The sequence below is a fragment of the Anarhichas minor genome, unplaced genomic scaffold (assembly GCF_050575085.1).
Source record: "Anarhichas minor isolate MPS153535 unplaced genomic scaffold, ASM5057508v1 ptg000067l, whole genome shotgun sequence".
NCBI classification, from domain to species: Eukaryota; Metazoa; Chordata; class Actinopteri; order Perciformes; family Anarhichadidae; genus Anarhichas; species Anarhichas minor.
In genome coordinates this window covers 1,556,381-1,574,566 of record NW_027466513.1, presented here as the reverse complement: position 1 = coordinate 1,574,566, position 18,186 = coordinate 1,556,381, and the positions used below count along the sequence as shown (strand labels likewise).

At 43.3% G+C, this 18,186-nt stretch overlaps 1 protein-coding gene across 1 annotated transcript in view; it reads right to left on the bottom strand.

Annotated features, from left to right (window-relative positions):
- The window catches only part of LOC142934284 (protein kinase C-binding protein NELL1-like), a 202,048-nt gene that overhangs the window by 132,461 nt on the left and 51,401 nt on the right, over nt 1–18,186 (bottom strand). The window contains 1 exon segment of the mRNA XM_076078797.1: nt 4,162–4,258. Within this exon segment, the coding sequence (XP_075934912.1) occupies nt 4,162–4,258 (97 nt within the window).

Genomic DNA, 18,186 nt, shown 5'->3' with positions numbered 1-18,186 from the left:
CTGATGTGTGTGTGAAGATAATCAAAGTGAAGCTGAAAGTCAGCACTATAGAGACAGAGCAACATTGACAGCAGTTTATTATCCTGGGTAAAGCTTTATCCGGTGATTCTATTTCCTCAATTTGATCATGCACCACATGACCTTTCCTCGGTCTAGCCGGATCTGAAAACTTAACCTCCACCTGCGATTCATCTCCCAGGACTAAAGCAGCGTCAACAACACTCATTAACAAGTATGAGAGGGGAGAGAAAGAAGGCAGCTGAGCAGAGAGAGAGAGAGAGAGAGAAAGAGAGAGAGAGATGGTAATGATGACAATGATCTCCACAAAGAATTTACTTTTTCCACATCTCCGCGCTCCATTTAACAGCTATTTCCAGCTATTTCCATGCACTACACAACGTCTCGGTGGACGATAATGATTCCGCTCGGCCTATGTCCGGCATACTTTGACCTCTGTGTTGGTGAGGGATTGTCACAATAAAGTGTCAAAAAACTCAACATGCAGACATTAGGGGCTTAAACGCACCACAAACAACAAGTAGAGATTGCTGATTTTTATTTGAATTTCAAAAACACACCGTTTAGTTTTGAGGTGGGCTGTTAGCGGTTAGTCGCACTGCTGCAGCACGAAGTAAACAAAAACAAATAGAACATTTACCGATCAATAACGCACATTATAAGCAGCTGAGCTTAGGGCGTTTTCCCAAGCCATAGTCCGTTTGGCTAGTCTGAATCGGAGTGAAGTTGAAACTTTTGGTTCATTCTCTATTTAGTCTGATTCAGTTTCGCAGAGCACAAATTAAAGGGGTGTGTAAAAAAGAACACTTTTTTTTTTGTCTCGAAGGCTGCCAGCTCTATGCAGAGGATGGAGGACTTTGCTGTTGAAGTTTTGAACGTCAATATCTTTGTGGACGTCTTTTAGCCCTGATGTCAAGCAAACATCAGTTCTCACCCACTCATGTTAACCTGCCGTTTGCCTGTGTCCAAATCGACAAAAGCCCCCGCAAGCAGCCTTACTTACAGGTTTACTTCCTGCAATATTGTTCAAACTGCAATTAAAAATTTGATTAAAACAGCTGCACACTTTTATTCCAGTTGACATCTGGTCGTTCACTGTGTAGCTTAGGCACTCAGCCTTAGGAAGGCATGCACTACTGCACAAGACGTCCTCACACAACAAGGATAGAAACTATAATCCACAAGATAATAATAATGAGCCAACAATGTGCTTCTTCAGAAATGAAAGAAGAATTGAGTCTTATTTAGTCATCCTTGAGGGAACAGATGTATAAAGAAATCCAGATATAAACAACAAATATACATTCAATGAAAATATAAATGATTCAAACATTTATACAAAGGCTCCAATCCTCCACCTACTGTACATTCAGGGGTTAATACCTGGGTACCACTATAAAGGACTCTCACAGCATCAATGGGAAAACATACAGCTTTTTTAAAGTTTAGCTCTTAATAAAGAATTTGAAATTCATTCTATAATATGCAGATTTTTTTTTTTCCAGTTCATCCAATGAGTTTCCTTTTGCTACTTCTACTTTTAGAAATAAAGTTATTAACCCAAGACTGCAGTGTATTGCTACTGATGTAGGTTTGAACACCAGAGGAGACAGAAGACAGACACATGCAGGGAGAGTAGAAGACAGACTGAGTGAGAGATCTAAGCTCTGCATCTCTCATGTCCAGGTTTGGCTTTTTCCTTCATCACGCTGCCTTATGTAACGCGTCGAAGCTTTCCGTCATTGTCCGTAGTAGATTCATTATCATCCCATGGTGCGTGAAACACCGAGCCTTTCACAAAAGCACCGGTTCCAAACGAGCCGGCGGTGTCCCTGAGGAGTCAGCATCCTTGGCACAATGGATTCTAGATAAAGATAATTTATTACAGTTCCTCCTTCAGATGGAGAGGCTCCCGGGAGGAGGCGGCGCAAGGACGAGGGGCGTCTCGAGCCACTGCGAAAGGCTCAATATGTTTTATTTAAAGGCCTAGTTAGCTCATTGTATCATTATCCCCACTCCCGAGTCCTGAATGGGATAGATTACAGCTGCGGCTTTAAATCCACCTCCTATCTCCATCTGCAGTGTTACTTCTTTCACCTCTTGCCTCTTTATTCTTTTCTCTCGTTACCCAACATGCCCTCCACCCTTCTTGGCTTTAGACACAAGACGTAAGCAGCCTCTATTTATCCCCTCATCTTCAGCAGGTAGATGGGAGCAGGTGGGAAAGACTGAAGGGAATAGAAAGAAGTAAAAATGTAAAGTTTGACAATGTCTTTTGTCTCTGTCCATATCTGTTTCTCTCTTTGTTTGTATGTGTGTGTGTTCTTAAGAGCACTGCACGATATGCCTGGCCACTGTTTGCCAAGAAATAATTATAGCACATAACTCAAGCCTTAAGCCACCACTTGTTACTTTTAAATTTCTGTTTGTGTGCAGCTTGAGCACACGAGATAGAAGGTGTTAATTTGTTTTCAAGGTGGTTGTAGGCGTATTGATCATTGGAGAGAGCTGAGCTCGGTGTGTCCCCCTGTTTTCAGTCTTCATGCTAAGCTAAGCTAATTAAAGACCGAAATAAAAGGATTTTAGTAAGTTTTTGTCAAACCTTCTCGTTTATTAAAGGGTGCAAAATGCAGTACCTGGCCAGCTGCTCCAAAGAAATGGGGGGGGGGGGGGGGGGAGCATTTCACCTCCACTACTGGCACCATACAATCTAAATTGACAGTCACCAGTTAAAAAAGATAAATATATAAAAGCCAACCGCTTACTAACAGCAGGGCAACGATACGCAAAATTCACCCACTGAAAGCCGGTCAGAACAACTTTTATCTTCTAATATTCTGTCTTTAGTTCACGGTATCTGTGTGTTTGTGCTACTGTGTAGGTTTTAAAAAGTTTGCTCATTGGATTAAATCCAAAGTGGCAGAAACAAGCAAACAACACAGTGGCATATTTGGCATAATGTCAAAAATGTTACTTCTTGAAACCCTGTTGATAATGTTTGTTATCTTCTATGTTTTAAACTGAAAGTATTGCCAAATCTTACACGTTGCAAAGTAGACAAACAATTTTAACAGCAGTCTCAAGCTGAAATGTAGCTTCGTAGCTAGCTAGTAGGCTAACTTACCAAGACCTGATTGGAACCAAAACCATTAACAAGTACTCATGGATTATTTTCAGATCTATGTGGACAAGCACACATGGAATTAACAAACTATACCTATAGGTTTCTTTTTCTGGAAACTTCTTGCCGTGCAGGAAATTCTGAAATATGTTGTCTCATGAATATGCATGAGACAACAGCAGGCGTATAATTAGGTTACTGTTACTAAAAAGGGTGTAGCTCTAAATGGCCCCTCTGATACAATGTGCAACAGGTCCTTGATTCAATATTTGACAACTGCACCTGTCAGCGAGCATTCCAACTCATCCCGGCATAAACCTGAAGGGACTCCGTCACTTCACACAAGCCCACGCACTTCCACACCATCTGTCTCTGCTGCTGACAAACACTTTTGAGCGCTCCCTGCACATGGAGGGTAGACTCTGAGCACTAAGCCGACTGCGGTATAGGGAACTGGCTGATGGAGCTGCGTCTTTCAAGAAAAGAGCTTCCCTCCAGAAGAAGGAGCTCCTTGAAGCCTCGATGCGAGAGGGGATGGAGGAGGAGGAGGGAGGAGGGACAGCGGGCTGATGTGCAGCAGCGATACTGTCAAGCATAAGGGGGAGAAAGTATTTACACTACAGTAGGGTCTGGTAGCTAATCAATATTACGTAGATGTTAGATCGAAGAAAAAAAAAAAAGCCCATTGATTGCACGGTGGGTGGGCGGGAGAGGCGGGAATATCGAGAGCATGTGCATGTCTTGGTGACACTCGGCCACATCCCGTCACTGATGTGAACGCCTGCAGGAGCCTGAGAAAATGAGCGGTGATTAAAAATCGACAACTTTGTAACGGGCTCGGGGAATAAGCGTTCCAAAGCATACACTGAGCGTCTTCTGGTTCCTCTGAGGACCCTCAGTACTTCTTCCTTGTATATGCCACTTGCCCCCCCCACCCACACACATGCCAATTACACCAGGCGATCTCGAATGCGAAGCACGTTCAGGTGCTTGAAGGAAGTGCATGTGTGTATCGGTCTTACCTTGAACAGGCCGTGCTTGTGGCTGTGCTGGCCGAGCCACACTCCGCTGCCCGGGGTGAGCTCCATCTGAGGAGGGTCTATAACCCGCTCATAAATCCTGCCAACGACAAATCAGAAGGGAATGCTTGGTTATGATAACGACACGGGCATAAACACATTTCCCTTTTTGTCCTGGTCTGGCGGTAGCACTGATCCAATACAGCTGAATAGTAAATCCAACAGGCTGTGTGCTCCCTCACGCCTTCCCTCTCCCTTCATGGGAAGCAGTTGAGTGTAGCGCAGAGGCTGCTCTCCTCGAGCATGACAGCCAGTCTCGCCCCGTGGCCCCGTAACACGGTATTCATATCTGGACCTGTATGTAAGCTGGATTAACAGTCCGACTCCAGACGGACACAAACAGGCTTTGGCATTAGCGAGGGAAACATCCTCGGCGTTATTCAGCACCATTTTATTTTTCCAGTGAGGTGGGCCCAACGATGCTGGCGAGCTCCGGTAGGCCTCTGTGAGGATGTCAAAGAACGATTTGTCAGGTTTTCTCCTCCCCCTACTCACATTAGTAGGAGGAGGTGGAGAAAACCTCCTGCCTGAGAGCTACAAGAGTAGCAAGCTGATTTCTTGTGTGGCTTAAAGTAAAAAAGAACATCCTGTTTTTTAGTTGTGGGGGTCGTTTCTAAAACGGAGAAGACAGAAAGGTCAAGCAGCTGGGCAGGTGATTGGTCTTGATATATGACTGAACCAATCCCATTCACTAACTTTAAAATTCAGTCATTGTCATGCTCATACTTACAGCTCCGTTAAGCAGCATTTTTTTGTTATTAACACCGAGTGAAATGACTTCCTGTGATGTGAAAGGCTAGGGCTGCTAATCCCTGCAGCTTTCAAAGGTTTTGTCAGCTTTTTGGTTTTGATTTGCCTGCACATATGGTTGACTACTAATGGCTGTCATCAACCCCCCCCCCCCCCCCCCATAAAACCATGGGCGGCTCACACAAACTACCTGCCCGGCACAAAGTGGAGAAGAGACATTTCTCTCAAGACTTCAATCATGACTACAATGCCTGCGTTACATTTGACAGGTGAAAAGAAAATGAGCTCCATTAGGAGACCTTTATGGCCATGTGTTTCTGCTGCATGTGTACTTTAAGTTACATTAAAGCTACTACAAGGAGCTCTTCCCACTGCAGGTCGAAGGCCACAGCGAAGCCGGATCTGGGTCTGTCTGCGGTGGGCTGTTCGCTGCTGGAGGCCCCGCTGGAGTCTGAGCTGAAGTTGTCAAAAACTATCTAATTCAGCTTTAATTCACAGCTAAATGTATGGAATTTTAACATTTCTACTCTCATTTCCACTGTCACAAATTCAATTTCGAGACATGAGATACAATCCTGATCAAATAAGACTTGACTTCACGGTGAAGACGATAAAAAAGCATTTGTCCTCCAGTGACAGAATGTATTAAGTACAAAACAGCAACAGAATTTGTCATCTGAGTCACAGCTAGGCTCTTTCATGCTTATTAGAGAAAAGAACAACAACAATGCCACGGCCACACATCACTAATTATAGGTCCGTTACTTTTATGCATGCATTTTCAAAATAATGTTCTTTTATTGCTATAATTTACATGATCTAAATAGCAGCATGTTCATTTTTTGTGCTCGATGTGTATTGTAAGTGCTGCAGTGCAGCAATGCTGTTTATGCTGTAGCTGTCTGATTTCCCACCTGCTGGGCTGGCTGTCACTGCGGTAGAGAATGTAGAGGTCATGTGATTATACTCTATTTTGTCTCCCCTACCTCACTGTCTTTGCCTCCCTCACCTTCCCCTCTTGTCAGCAGCTCAGCAGCAGTGAAGACTGGGAGTTTCACGCGGGGAACATTGGAGAGAGAGCAGCGATGCCAATTAGAAGAGCGATGCGCTCGCGGACATATTTGCATGGTCTAACACCACATGCTGCAGCCATCAACAGCTAATTATAGAGGACATTCACCAGTCAACATACTGTACCGTGTGATTAACAGAGCTCTTCTATCGCCAAGGTGCAGGATTCAATGAATAATAGCTACAGTTTACAACACAGAACAGAGCCATTCAATTTTAAAAATTGCCTGCCTGTGCATGAGGGATTCACAGGAAATGACAAGCCACCTCATTCAGCATTACTGCTTGTAATTTAATGTCCCTGATATCAGCCTCACTGTTAACTGCCCGCTCTCCCACTGCCGTATCAGAGCTGTGTTAAGTTACCACGTAATGCTAACTTAACATCTCCTACTGCTTGCTGCGTGTTCACATTAAAAGCATTCATTTAGCGAAAACACAGGGTGGCTATTATTCTGGAGCCTTCCACAGGAAATGCAATCACTTTGTCACCGAGGTTAGTGGCTCTACAAAACAGGACAACAGTGTGGGCTTTTGTTTTTTTTAACAACAGTTTCAAATATCGCAGGGAGTAATGGAACATGTTAGAGCAACAACAGTGAGCTAGATTAAGAGCTGCAGGCAACTCCCCAGCAATGTCACTAATTCCACCATGTAGGCCTGTGAGGAGAACGACATTTGCTGGATGACACACAACCAAAACACAAAAATGTGCAATCACGACAATGTGCAATGACATGAAAAATATTGAGGACAAGTCCATATGTCTTACCATAAAACGATTAACGTAAAAATGATTGAGGTCATATAACTTCAGAATTATCGAGGTCGTTATCATGTATTGTACGATAAATTGGTAACGTAAAAATGATTGAGGTCATTACCTTACATCGAACAATAATGGATACCGTACCCCCCCCCCCCCCTCCCTCTAGATTTCTAGGACCTGTAGTATTAAACCACATCTGCTGTCTCTACCGGTAACCAAAGGTGTCACCAAGTCAACCAGGACCGAAATCTTCGGGATTATAACTTTAATGTGGGATTAACAGTGGTACTCTGCTTTGCCAAATCCCTTAGCAGCCATCTACTGCACAGTCGAAAGAACATCAATAAAAGCTTGTTGGACATGGAGAGTCTTGCGGGGAATACAAGATACAGTGGAGCCCCATGAACCAGACTCATCACTTCATCCTTAACCAGTAAAATAGGGCAGCACTGCTCCACTTTTACACGGCTCCTCCTTCACCTTCATCGGCGTGTATGTGGCTGTGAGCGAGAGAGAAAGCGAGACCCACATCTCGAGACAGAAGAGAGAACCGGGCAGGTGTGGAGCGACTCGGCCATCATTCATGTGAATGGAGGCTGAAGCAAAGAGAAAAGCCTGGGATGTGGAAACTGCTGCATTACGGCCAGATCGAGAGGTGGAAGCACCGCATGGTTGAAACTGTATAAATCCACATCTTACGACTTAACACATATTTTGTTGACAGTCCACTTCAATAAACTGCCAGGCCACATAATTTCCTTCGATTTACTGACTGGATAGAATAAACTACATTTAATCAGGGGCTGTCAGGATTTTAGCTCTACTAGCTGGCTATTTCCCAAGTTAGTGTTTAAGCCAGTGATAAGAGCATTGAAACGACTTAATAAACGCCGAAGAAAGCCACTAATGCCATCAAAAGCCATGTCCATCTAACTTAAGGATTACACATCAGAACGTTTCGAAAACCGACAGCTTTCATCTTCAAAAGTGAGACACAATATTTCGCTCTTTGGCAGCCTTCATGGCTAGCCTTCAAGAGAACAATCTCAATCACAGGCTCCATTATTTGCTCTGCCAATATCTGTCGGCCACATTAAACTCCAGACCACTTCCAATTTTCCACTAGTTGAGCTTGAGACATTTCCTGTCATGTCTGTGTCGGTGTCTGTGTCTGTCCTCTGCCAGAGAGAGGAAGACAGAATTCAGAAATCAAAGTCCCTTTTGAATCACTTGCCTCACCGTGGGACAAAAGTCTCAAAGCGCTCGCGTTCATCCTCTGCCAAAAGCACAGGTTGAGATATGTCACGTCACTGAAGGCGGGTGGGAGATTACTGGTGGTTACGCGACAGGAAGCTAAAAAACAAAAGCGTCCCACATGCTGTCAAATGATCTTATGGTGTGCGTTACTGGGATTGGGGTTCCACGCCACCGAATTTAGATTAACACACTTTAATAAATTAAACACATTTAAGAAATTAATATCATATCTAAGTCATAAGATTTTCAAGGACAAAACTCAGATTTAAAACATATTTGCTATGCGACTATGGCCCTGTTCAGACCTGGCATTAACATGCGTCTTAGCAGATCTGATCACAAGCGGACATGTTCTAAACCCGTCAGTTCAATCCTGGCATTAGAATGTGTGTCTACATGCGTCTTGAGTGACCATTGATCTCACTTCCCGGCTTTACATGCAATTGAACATGTGGGTGACATTATTTCCGTTTGAAAAGACCAAATGCTTGTCGGTTTTAACCAGCAGGAGACAGCAGTAGTAATACATGCTACATGGGTACATGCTATGAACATAGAAATATCAGGTTATTGCCTACCGGCGGTCCCCTGGGACCTCCGTATCGTGTCAGTGTGCGGGTACGTAGAGCTTCACCGACAAAGCTGCGGTATTTGAAGCATTGAGTTGAGAATGTGTTGCAGAAAGTAGTCTGAGCGATCGGATCTCGATGTATCATCAATGCATCCTGGGTGCATTCACACCCGTGCTTAAATCTTGTGTTAGGTTCACCCAAGATGCATGTTAATGCCAGGTCTGAGGGGGGCCTTTATGACGACCCGAACGTTTTGTACTTAGAACTTTTGTACAAGAAAACTGAGAAAAACGACCTGACAAAATATTCAATAAACTTCATGCCTGAATAAAAAAAGACAAGAGGTTAACACTGACAGCTTGTTTGATTTGGTTCCACTTTGAACTGAATCTAAAATGTTGCGGCAAACGAAACCCAACCCCATTTGTAACACCAATACATTGGTGGCATTTCAAGCATACTGATCTTCAGAGAAATGAACCATCCGCTTCAGCTGCTGTCCGTGGTGCTGATCAAAGACTGCTTTGCAGGATGGGAGTTGCATGGCGACAGAGACACTGTCTGCTTTGCAATTGTCTGGAGTGGTTCTGCGTCCGACAGGAAAAAACATTTAACAAGAAAAGAAGAAAAGTGTTTCCTCCCAAATCTTCTCGGAAAAAAAAAACATTTAGGAATGGATAGACAGAGTTGTTTGATTTTACCCTTTCAAAGTTTCATCTTTCTCCCGTATGTCCTAATTCTCTGGTGGAGGGGGCGGGCTTTGTTCTTTGTCATCTTGAAGCAGCATCAGATACTATTGCTGTTGTAGGCCCCTAAAGCCCAGTGAGGCTGTGTACATTAACTTCACTTGGCTTTGGTTCTGTGTCAGTAGGTGTCAACAGAAAATGGCTACATGCGGTCTTTAAACTGGACCAGCTAAGCCTATCATTCATCAGGATACCACTCAGGTGTAGCACACAATCTAAAGCACATAATACCCGACAACTAGTTCAAATCTGGACAGAAATAGAGAGGATACAGTGTTAGCAAAATGTACAATCATTACCATCAGACAACCATTCCTTTGTGAATACAGATTATGCCCTACTAATTATAATGTGGTCATAATAATTGGGCTGATTCTCAGCTACAGTCCATTTACTGAGATTGGATATTAATTCCGGCTCATTTACATGTGAATCTACTCTTCTGCACAGAGAGAGCTACTGGTCAGCACTTTCCTTATGATAACATACTGTATATTCTTTTGTTATACTAATAAATGTGCCTACCTACATATAGTTACAATGACTTTGAATCATCTGCATTATAGTTTGACAGAAAAAAGCTTTATCCACAACTCACTTCAGCCTTCATATATAGTGGTGGGGATGTTACAGAACAGATTGTGAGGGATAGTAAACAGGTCTGGCATCACCGGGGAATGCTTGTGCATAATTACATGCCTCTCTGGTAACACCTCTCTGACAGCAGTGGCAGAGGTGTCATGCAGTATATAGCCCTTCATAAGCATTACAGCCACACTTCTAGGTGTTGAGCAGAATTACAGTGCATCAGACACTGCTGTAAAGACAGCATGCTAATGTAGAGACACGTGGATGTACAGTACTACATTTTCTGCATTAGGCTGTTAAGCATTATCTATCAACTGGATTTCAGGTATATTTTGTGTTTTACTTTTCTATATATCTATATATATATATATATATATATTGCTTTGTCCTTTTGTCGTGAAGCACTTTGAAAAATGCTACAAAATAACAGACCTACTTAAATTTCCAGCCCGGTCTCAATCGCAGGGCTTCAAATACAGATGTTTTGTCGTGGCCGTTGGCGTGAGATACCTGAACTAAGCAGTTTTGTTGCATGCACATAACCAAGTGTTTTAGTTAAAATTCACAACTTTAGCCACCTGTTTTACTGCAACTGTAGAGGAGTTTCATTGTTTGACGTGCTGGGCTAACCAGTTCTTTAGAAAGTGACGCAACGGGTCTTGACCAAACATCTGCATGTGACGAGTCGAAAATGAGAACCGGTTAAAATTTCCTGAGCTGCGAGAAACTGTGCAAAATGAGTAAGCCTTTTATATTTCTTTAAATGCATTTTTTGCAAAAAACAAACAAACCGGATGTAGTTTTTTAAGTGTCAAAGATAGCGTGATGTTTTATTTTCCTAACCTTGAACCTTGAGAGGCGCTTTGAGATGAAATGTTCATTCAAATGGGGCCAATCGGTTGTGCAACGCCAATTATTGGCCCTCTCCAACCAGTAGTAGTACCATTTAATCCGCATCAGAAATGTAGTTTTAATGCAGACGTCGATAAAGCAGTCTGCATTTACCTTTAACTAATCATGGTATTTGTTGTTCACGGTTGTGTAATACTGTTTGAAAACCTTCTCCTTCAGTTCATTAAATCCCTGCAGTCACCTGAAGGCAGCATAACTGATATGTTTGATGAATCTAATCAAAAGATAACAGTGAAGGCTAGATTTAACAGCCAGGTTTCTGTGAGAATTAAGACATTTGGGGAGGTTTATCCAAAGTCCAAGTTACAGTGGGGTGCACGCTCTTGACTTTCAAATGTAACAGCAGGCAAAGTGCATGTATTTCAAGCTCAAGGATATCATTAGGGCTTGTTTTTGCTGTATAAGCTAATATAAGAGACGTGGGGAGAGAAATAAATAAAACTTTTCAATGAAATTCCATTGGATCTACATTTATGCAGAGGCTACGAAACAGAATGGCATGCATTATTTAACATAACCAGGCTGTAGCTGCAGCAGAGCACTTCAGTAGAAAGACGATTAGTCGATTAACAGGAAATCATTTGGCAACTATTTGGACAACTGAATAAGCATTTTTTTTCAAAATAAAAATGATTCCAATAAATACAACTCTAACATGAAGAGGAAACGTTTTGTTGTGGGAGTGGAATAATGCTGTGCTGGTGCTCTTTCTTACTCTCGTCTTTTCTTGACTTCAGTGGCAGCACTGCTATATATTCAGGCCGCTGTCACTGCAGCTCTGCGGCATCTACTTCTAAAAGGGCATCTGTCAGTCTCTCTCATGCTTCTTTAAGTGCTGCGAATGAATCGAACTGTACCAGCTCCACTCAAACTGGAGCTCTGCCACCCACAGTGGTTGAAAGACCTTGGCATTATGCTCTGCGATGGCAAGATTGCGATTTGAGTGGATACTCAAATCGTAGGTAAAATCCAGTCTTGGTCGTCTTTCAGTTGAAATTAAATCCCTTATGGATGGAATTTGGGAAATATTGAATTAATGCATTTTTCAAACATCTTGGCAATACGTGTTGCAAAACAACCCAAAAGCAGAGAAAGTCAAACTAACGGAGAATAACTAGAGCACCCCCACTGAAAAAGGCGAGGAAACTATTGCCTGAAACTAGAGCATATCCTAATAAGATGGCAGATGTATCATGTTTAATGGATACAATGACCCACATTCCTTTACCCCCAGCTTGGTGCAGGGGATAGGACTGGTTCTACCTACAGTATGTAGATGAAGATAGTCTAATCTGGCTTTGTCACCCAATTCCCAAAAGACCTGTACGCCTGCTTCCTCTCTGTCTCAGATATCTGTAATAACTTCACCCCGACAATGACCTTATCTGTTGACAGAAGCTCCTGTCCTTTACTGATAAGAAACGACTACAGTAGCTGCAGACATATTCCGGGGAACAAAAAAAACAACAGGTATCGGTATAGTATACGCTTGTGGATGCATGTGTGTGCGTCCCCTGGGTCTCCTTGGCGCAGGAAGCTCCCCCTGTCGTCCTCCTCCTCCTCCTCCTCACTGCCACCAGGGGCCCGAGCTGGGGCGTCTGCCAGCATGGTACGGGTTGGACCCTGCTGAGCCGGACGCAGGGAGGCTGCAGTAATGACACACTCGATCACACCTAACACAAGACTGCAGTGAACAGCGGACACAAGCAGGCTATTAGGGAGGACTAACAGCCTCAAATCTGCCCCTGAAAACAAAGTCAAATACTTGAGCAGCTGAATGATGGAGGCTCAGGCAGGGCTAATGACAGCAGAAGGAGTTTGTCTCACAGATTATCACCGTCATAATTTACTAAGGCAGAGCAGGAACATAAGGAAATACATAGAAAAAACAACACACTACTTCACCGCCATGTCCCCAGTTTGAATCTAAAAGGGGATCTTTGATGCATGTCACCCTTCAGCCAAGTATGCCCAATCTCTTGTGCAGGATTTACATACAATGACTATGTTTAGTGCCAATTGGTAGAGGCGCACCAATCGATCGGCTGCCTTTCGAAATTGGCAAATTTCCAGCTGATGGGCCGGAACCAGTGACTGTCATTTAACTTGACCAAACAGTTCAGAATCATGCAGTAGAAACACTCCGTCTAGTTACAGAGCTGCATCCCCCTATCTGTCTCCCCATGTTTCCTCTCCGTCTTGCTATCAATAAAAGGCAAAGAGCCACAAAAAAATAATTAAACAAAAGCAGAAAATATTAATAATGTAAGCCATAATGGAAAAATACTCAAGTTGATTAGCACCAGATTTACATAATTACCAGTTCACCCTTTAAATCAATGTCGAAAAGGTGAAAAGGGCAACCTGATGGAAAATAATGGGAATCAACAGTTGCATCAGTGGCGTGGCAGGCTTGCAACACTGATTGAAAAACCCAGTCAGATGGTCGAGGTTTGTGTGTGCAGCCTAACTCACATGAGGAGCACATTATAGAACAATAATTGGGGGGAAAAAAGCCACCAGCACCACTCATTGACATTTAAAATGTTCCTTCATTAGGCAGGCTAAGGCAGGAGGAGTAATTACTCTGAGAGACCTGCATCAGCTGCTGCACTGGAACTGCAGCCCCCCCCATTGATCTAAATGTGGTTTATTCTGCTGGAGTTGCCCCATTGATTAGAGACCCATGGGCCACATATCATTTTCTCTGTGCTTTCATTGTGCAGCTGCGACAGTACAACCACCCGGTCAGAGATACAACCTGTAGCTCGGGCCCAACGCGTGCCAAGGACAAGGTACAAATTGTCACGGTTACATAAAGCATCATGTGGCATTATTAACCCGATCGCAACTCATTATCATTGTGTGTGCAGCACACCCTTAGTTAGATGGGGCTCAATGATCGGGTAATGAAATAATGAATGACCGCTGCTCTGCTGAACAACACTGGCACTGCCCTTCACAGGAAATTAAAATGCTACACCTGAATTGCTCAGTTGGGCTAACATTTCTAGTTCTTCCCCGCATGGCTTAACTATGACTCAAACCTGCCCATGCATGACACTACATCGAATAACATATATTAAAGGGGACATAGGTTGTCTCATTTCACAGTTCGTGGGTCGGTACGTGATCCATTATGTGCGCAAGGACTGAAAACGTGAGTAGTTCATGATACGTCCCCTTTAAAACATTAGGATATATCGCGGATTGGCAAAAAAACTACAACGCATGAAAGACGACACGTGGACTAAATTCAGCGTCACTGCAACTTCATCATTATTGTAATGTTCCACTCAAGTGTAACAGCCTTATTCTTGTCTTTACGATAGTTTTGACCAGGCTGATGAGCTAGTTAGCAGGTAAAAAAAAAAAGGAATGTACCTTCCAGCTCACTGGCTTTTTTAATGAGCAAAGCAGAATGTCATTTTCTGGCTGCTGGACACAAAAGCAGTATGAGCCTAATCATTACGAGATCTTTAAGGTGGAGGGCTCCCGATAGCCCCAGCCCCACCCCCAGCCTCATGAGCCAAGTGTGTTATAAAACAGCCGGTATTTCATAACCTACGTCCGACTGTACATCTGACTGTGAAACTGCACGAATTGAAACAGGTCCGCTATCATCAGCTGTGAGACATCATTTAGAATACATACGTACATCTATCCTTTATAATGCAGAAGATTTAAAGGGGTATTAAAGGGTTTCATGTATGTGCACATCGATGTGCACATTATCAGCATTGTAAAACACAATGGAAAACATATACATCATGTGCAGCATGGATGAATAGCAGAAACACAATTCAAGATGCAGCAGACAGTCAGAAACAGGGAGTATGAAATTGAATTGGGCTGACGATTTAGGCCCTTGGGCCCGGGCCTGGGCCTGGGCCCCCCCCCCCCCCGTAGGCCCGTTTTCAGTAATCCATCCATGATCTGAGCTGCTCATGTGATGAACAGGTAAAAGGTCACATCATCTGGAACAGATATTCAGAAAAACTCTGTTCTCTGTTTGTGCCCATTTGATCAGATTCTGTGTAACAACGGCCATCAACACTGATAGTCAGCACTTTTGAAGACTTAATTAGGACATTATTCAACACAACCACCATGAGACAGAAAGAGAAAGGATGAAAGAGGCAACAGGGAGAGCTGGAATATTTAAAAGAGCTTCTTAATGCACGTGTCCACGCCATAACCGCAACACTGCAATGTGATTTGTAAAAATGTGTTCAGAGTGGCAATGAGTTGAGGCTAAAAAGAAAATAAATACATAAATAAAAATACTGGCTGGTGGCAGTTTATTCCTAATGAAACCAATCATGGCTCCTCTTTCAGCCACAAAAGCATCTCGCTAAGGCAACAACTACATTTGAAACATTGATATCCCTGGATGATTTATGGGCCAAATGAGATGAATAATATAGATCAGACATTGGGAGTCAGGCATCTGGCTAATGCAGGCCACGTAAACGCCTCTTCATTACCATGTCCTCATGCTGTTCAAGCATCTGCTCCTCTAGTTGTGGCTCAACCAAGTGTCCACTGGCCTCTCTCAGTCATTGTGCAACAGGCAGTTTCAAACAAGCAATCCGATTGGTTCAAGACGCTCTCATGTGATAACTCCAAACACACAGCTAAGAGAAAACCCTGGGGGGACGATGCAACCTGGCACGATTTGCTGGTGCTAAATGGTGAAATTAGACATAACATTTCGAATTGCCAAAAGAAATATCAGTTGTGATTGGGATCAAATTTGACCTCTTGTTACTGTTTAGCCCAAATGATTTGGTCTTGGGATATTCATACCTTACTCTGTATTAGAAAGCTGCTTCTGTATGCAGACTTTCTATAACCGTCACTGCAGTGACTCAGGCACCTCAGCTAATGGAGCTGTATCAATACATCTGTGTCTTCACAGCCTTGAACTGGAATACTTAGAAAATAAAAAACTGTGTCAATTAAATCACCTGTTTATTAAAGTGAGGCATGACTAACACACAGCCTCTCCGAGCCTCTGACTTGACAACAAACTGCAACAAAAATATTGTAAATGAAGCACAAGTGTTATTCAGCTTATCCACGCGTGAAGCTTGTCACTGAAGAATTCAATAGTATAAACAAAAACAAATGATGTTCATTTAGCAAAGAAGCTGCAGCCTTACATACGCCAGACTGGTGCAAAACACCTTCAATGTCTCTGACGTATTACAATTATAAAATTATTATCAAAACAGTCAGTTAACATACAGTTTACAGATGACTTCCTTATTTGAATTTAAAGTGATCTAGCATACTTTCCATAGTTGCAACCACACAGTTTATCTGCAATTAGGGATTATGAGCAACATTTAGTTTACCGTCAGTTTTAGCTGTAAATCTGGGTAAACTGTTGGTCTGTTCATACCATGACTGATCGTCTGACTGCTTGCATTTCTTGCCCCACCCGACTTTCATCGTGGCAATGTGCGTCTGCCAAATTGACAGCACTGAACTGAGCGCCTCCTCACTTCATGACCACTGGCTTCTCAGATCTTTGTTCTAACCTCCATCCTCGTCTTCCTCTTTGTCCCAGACTCTTATCTACCATTACATTGAATTCTGCTTTTGTCTTGCTGTAGGTTAAAGACAGACAACATACCTCAGTGACACAACACAGATAATTAATAGTGCCCCCTGTATTCCTTCTGTTAATCCCGTAATTACGTATAGTGTGTTTTGTGTTTATGAATGCATCATTGCTGCTGGATACTTCTGTCACAGGGAATGTGGCTGAGCACTAATCCGTGTCAAAGCATGACCTATGGATGAGCTAAACGACTGGATACCATATTTACCCAGAGCCGTCTCCATGACAACTCAGGAATTCAATCCGCCAAGAAAGACTCGAATGCTGTTAAAAAGGAAAAAATCTAGTAACATTTCACAGATTTACATTCTCCCCAGAGGATGAACCCTTTTCCATTTTTGCATGTTTAATGAACTTGCCTCTGTCAGGCCAGTTGCCGCTGGCAGAGCAGAAGCGTCAGCGTTATCCTCTCGTTACAGTATCTAATTAGCAGATTACATAGCCTGCTGAGCACATTTAAAACGCTTGAGGAGGTTTTATTGTATTGACCCTGTGACCTTTCCTCTCGTACCACCCCAGGATAAAATATATGTTTAAGGCTCACCGCTGAGCTAAGGCTCTGAGAAAAGCTATTTTTGTCCTGTGGGTGCTAACGGGGCTTTAGATTTGTAGTGTTGGTGAAGAACGTATTCCTGTGTACAGTCCACTGAGGGAGAGAGAGAGCTGGCAGGCAGAGAACAGAAAAGGTGAACAGGGGGGGTCGAGTAGATCTTGACAAGGGGTTGCTTTTGTCTCCAGCCCATTTCTTTGCTGCGCCCCAGAGGAAGGAGCCAACGATAAGAAACCAGTTACTTTCAACTCAACCCTGCTTGAAGGTTGACTTTAATAACCGCATCTGAAGATCACACATGCAGCAGAGCCCTGGCTAAACTGGATGCCGAATAAAAAGCAGCACAGGAGCGACGAAGGAGCTGGAAGCGGGAACTGAGCAGCGCTGAGGGGCATCAAATGCCCCCCCCCAAAGGGAAACACCAGCCAGTCTGCACATGAAATGACCTTCCGCATGTACAGGGGACAACCACGTGGTTGGAAGTGACAGGCAGAGCCAATGTCATTACTGCGATTAGCTATTCAGGTCCAAAACAAAGAGCTGACTCGGAGTGTGTGACGAGGGAGTGTGTTCTGGGTGTTTGCCACTAATTCAATTAGGAAAAATTGGAGATCGCAATTACATACTACAGTTACGCGAGCGTCCGACCTTGTCTAGGCTCGACGGCGGCACCGCTGTAGGTAAAATCAGTCAAATGTGTGTGTGTGGGAGAGAAATGACCTACAGTAATTAGTTCCAATGAAATGCATTTGAAAATGACAGGTGGAGGTACAGGACTGAAAAAGTCATCAACTCTGTATGAGTCAACACACTGCCGCCATCCTTCTCACTCCACACATCTGAATGCAATAACATTTTGTATTCCGCACATTTCATTATTTCTAAATGTCTCGGTCGTTCATTGAAATGCTCCTAAAAATGCTGCGGCAGCAAAAAAGAAAATTCATTTTTCATGTGGTGATGTGAGTCGTAAGGTTTTTTTTTCACAGAGCAATAAGGAGCAAAAACAGCAGTTTTTGCTCTGGATGTCAGTGACTGTCAGAAATTGTTTGTAGAGGAGTGGAAAAAACAAAGCTGAGGTATTCTAACCCCAGACGTAGGGCCCGGTCACACCAGCCTCTATA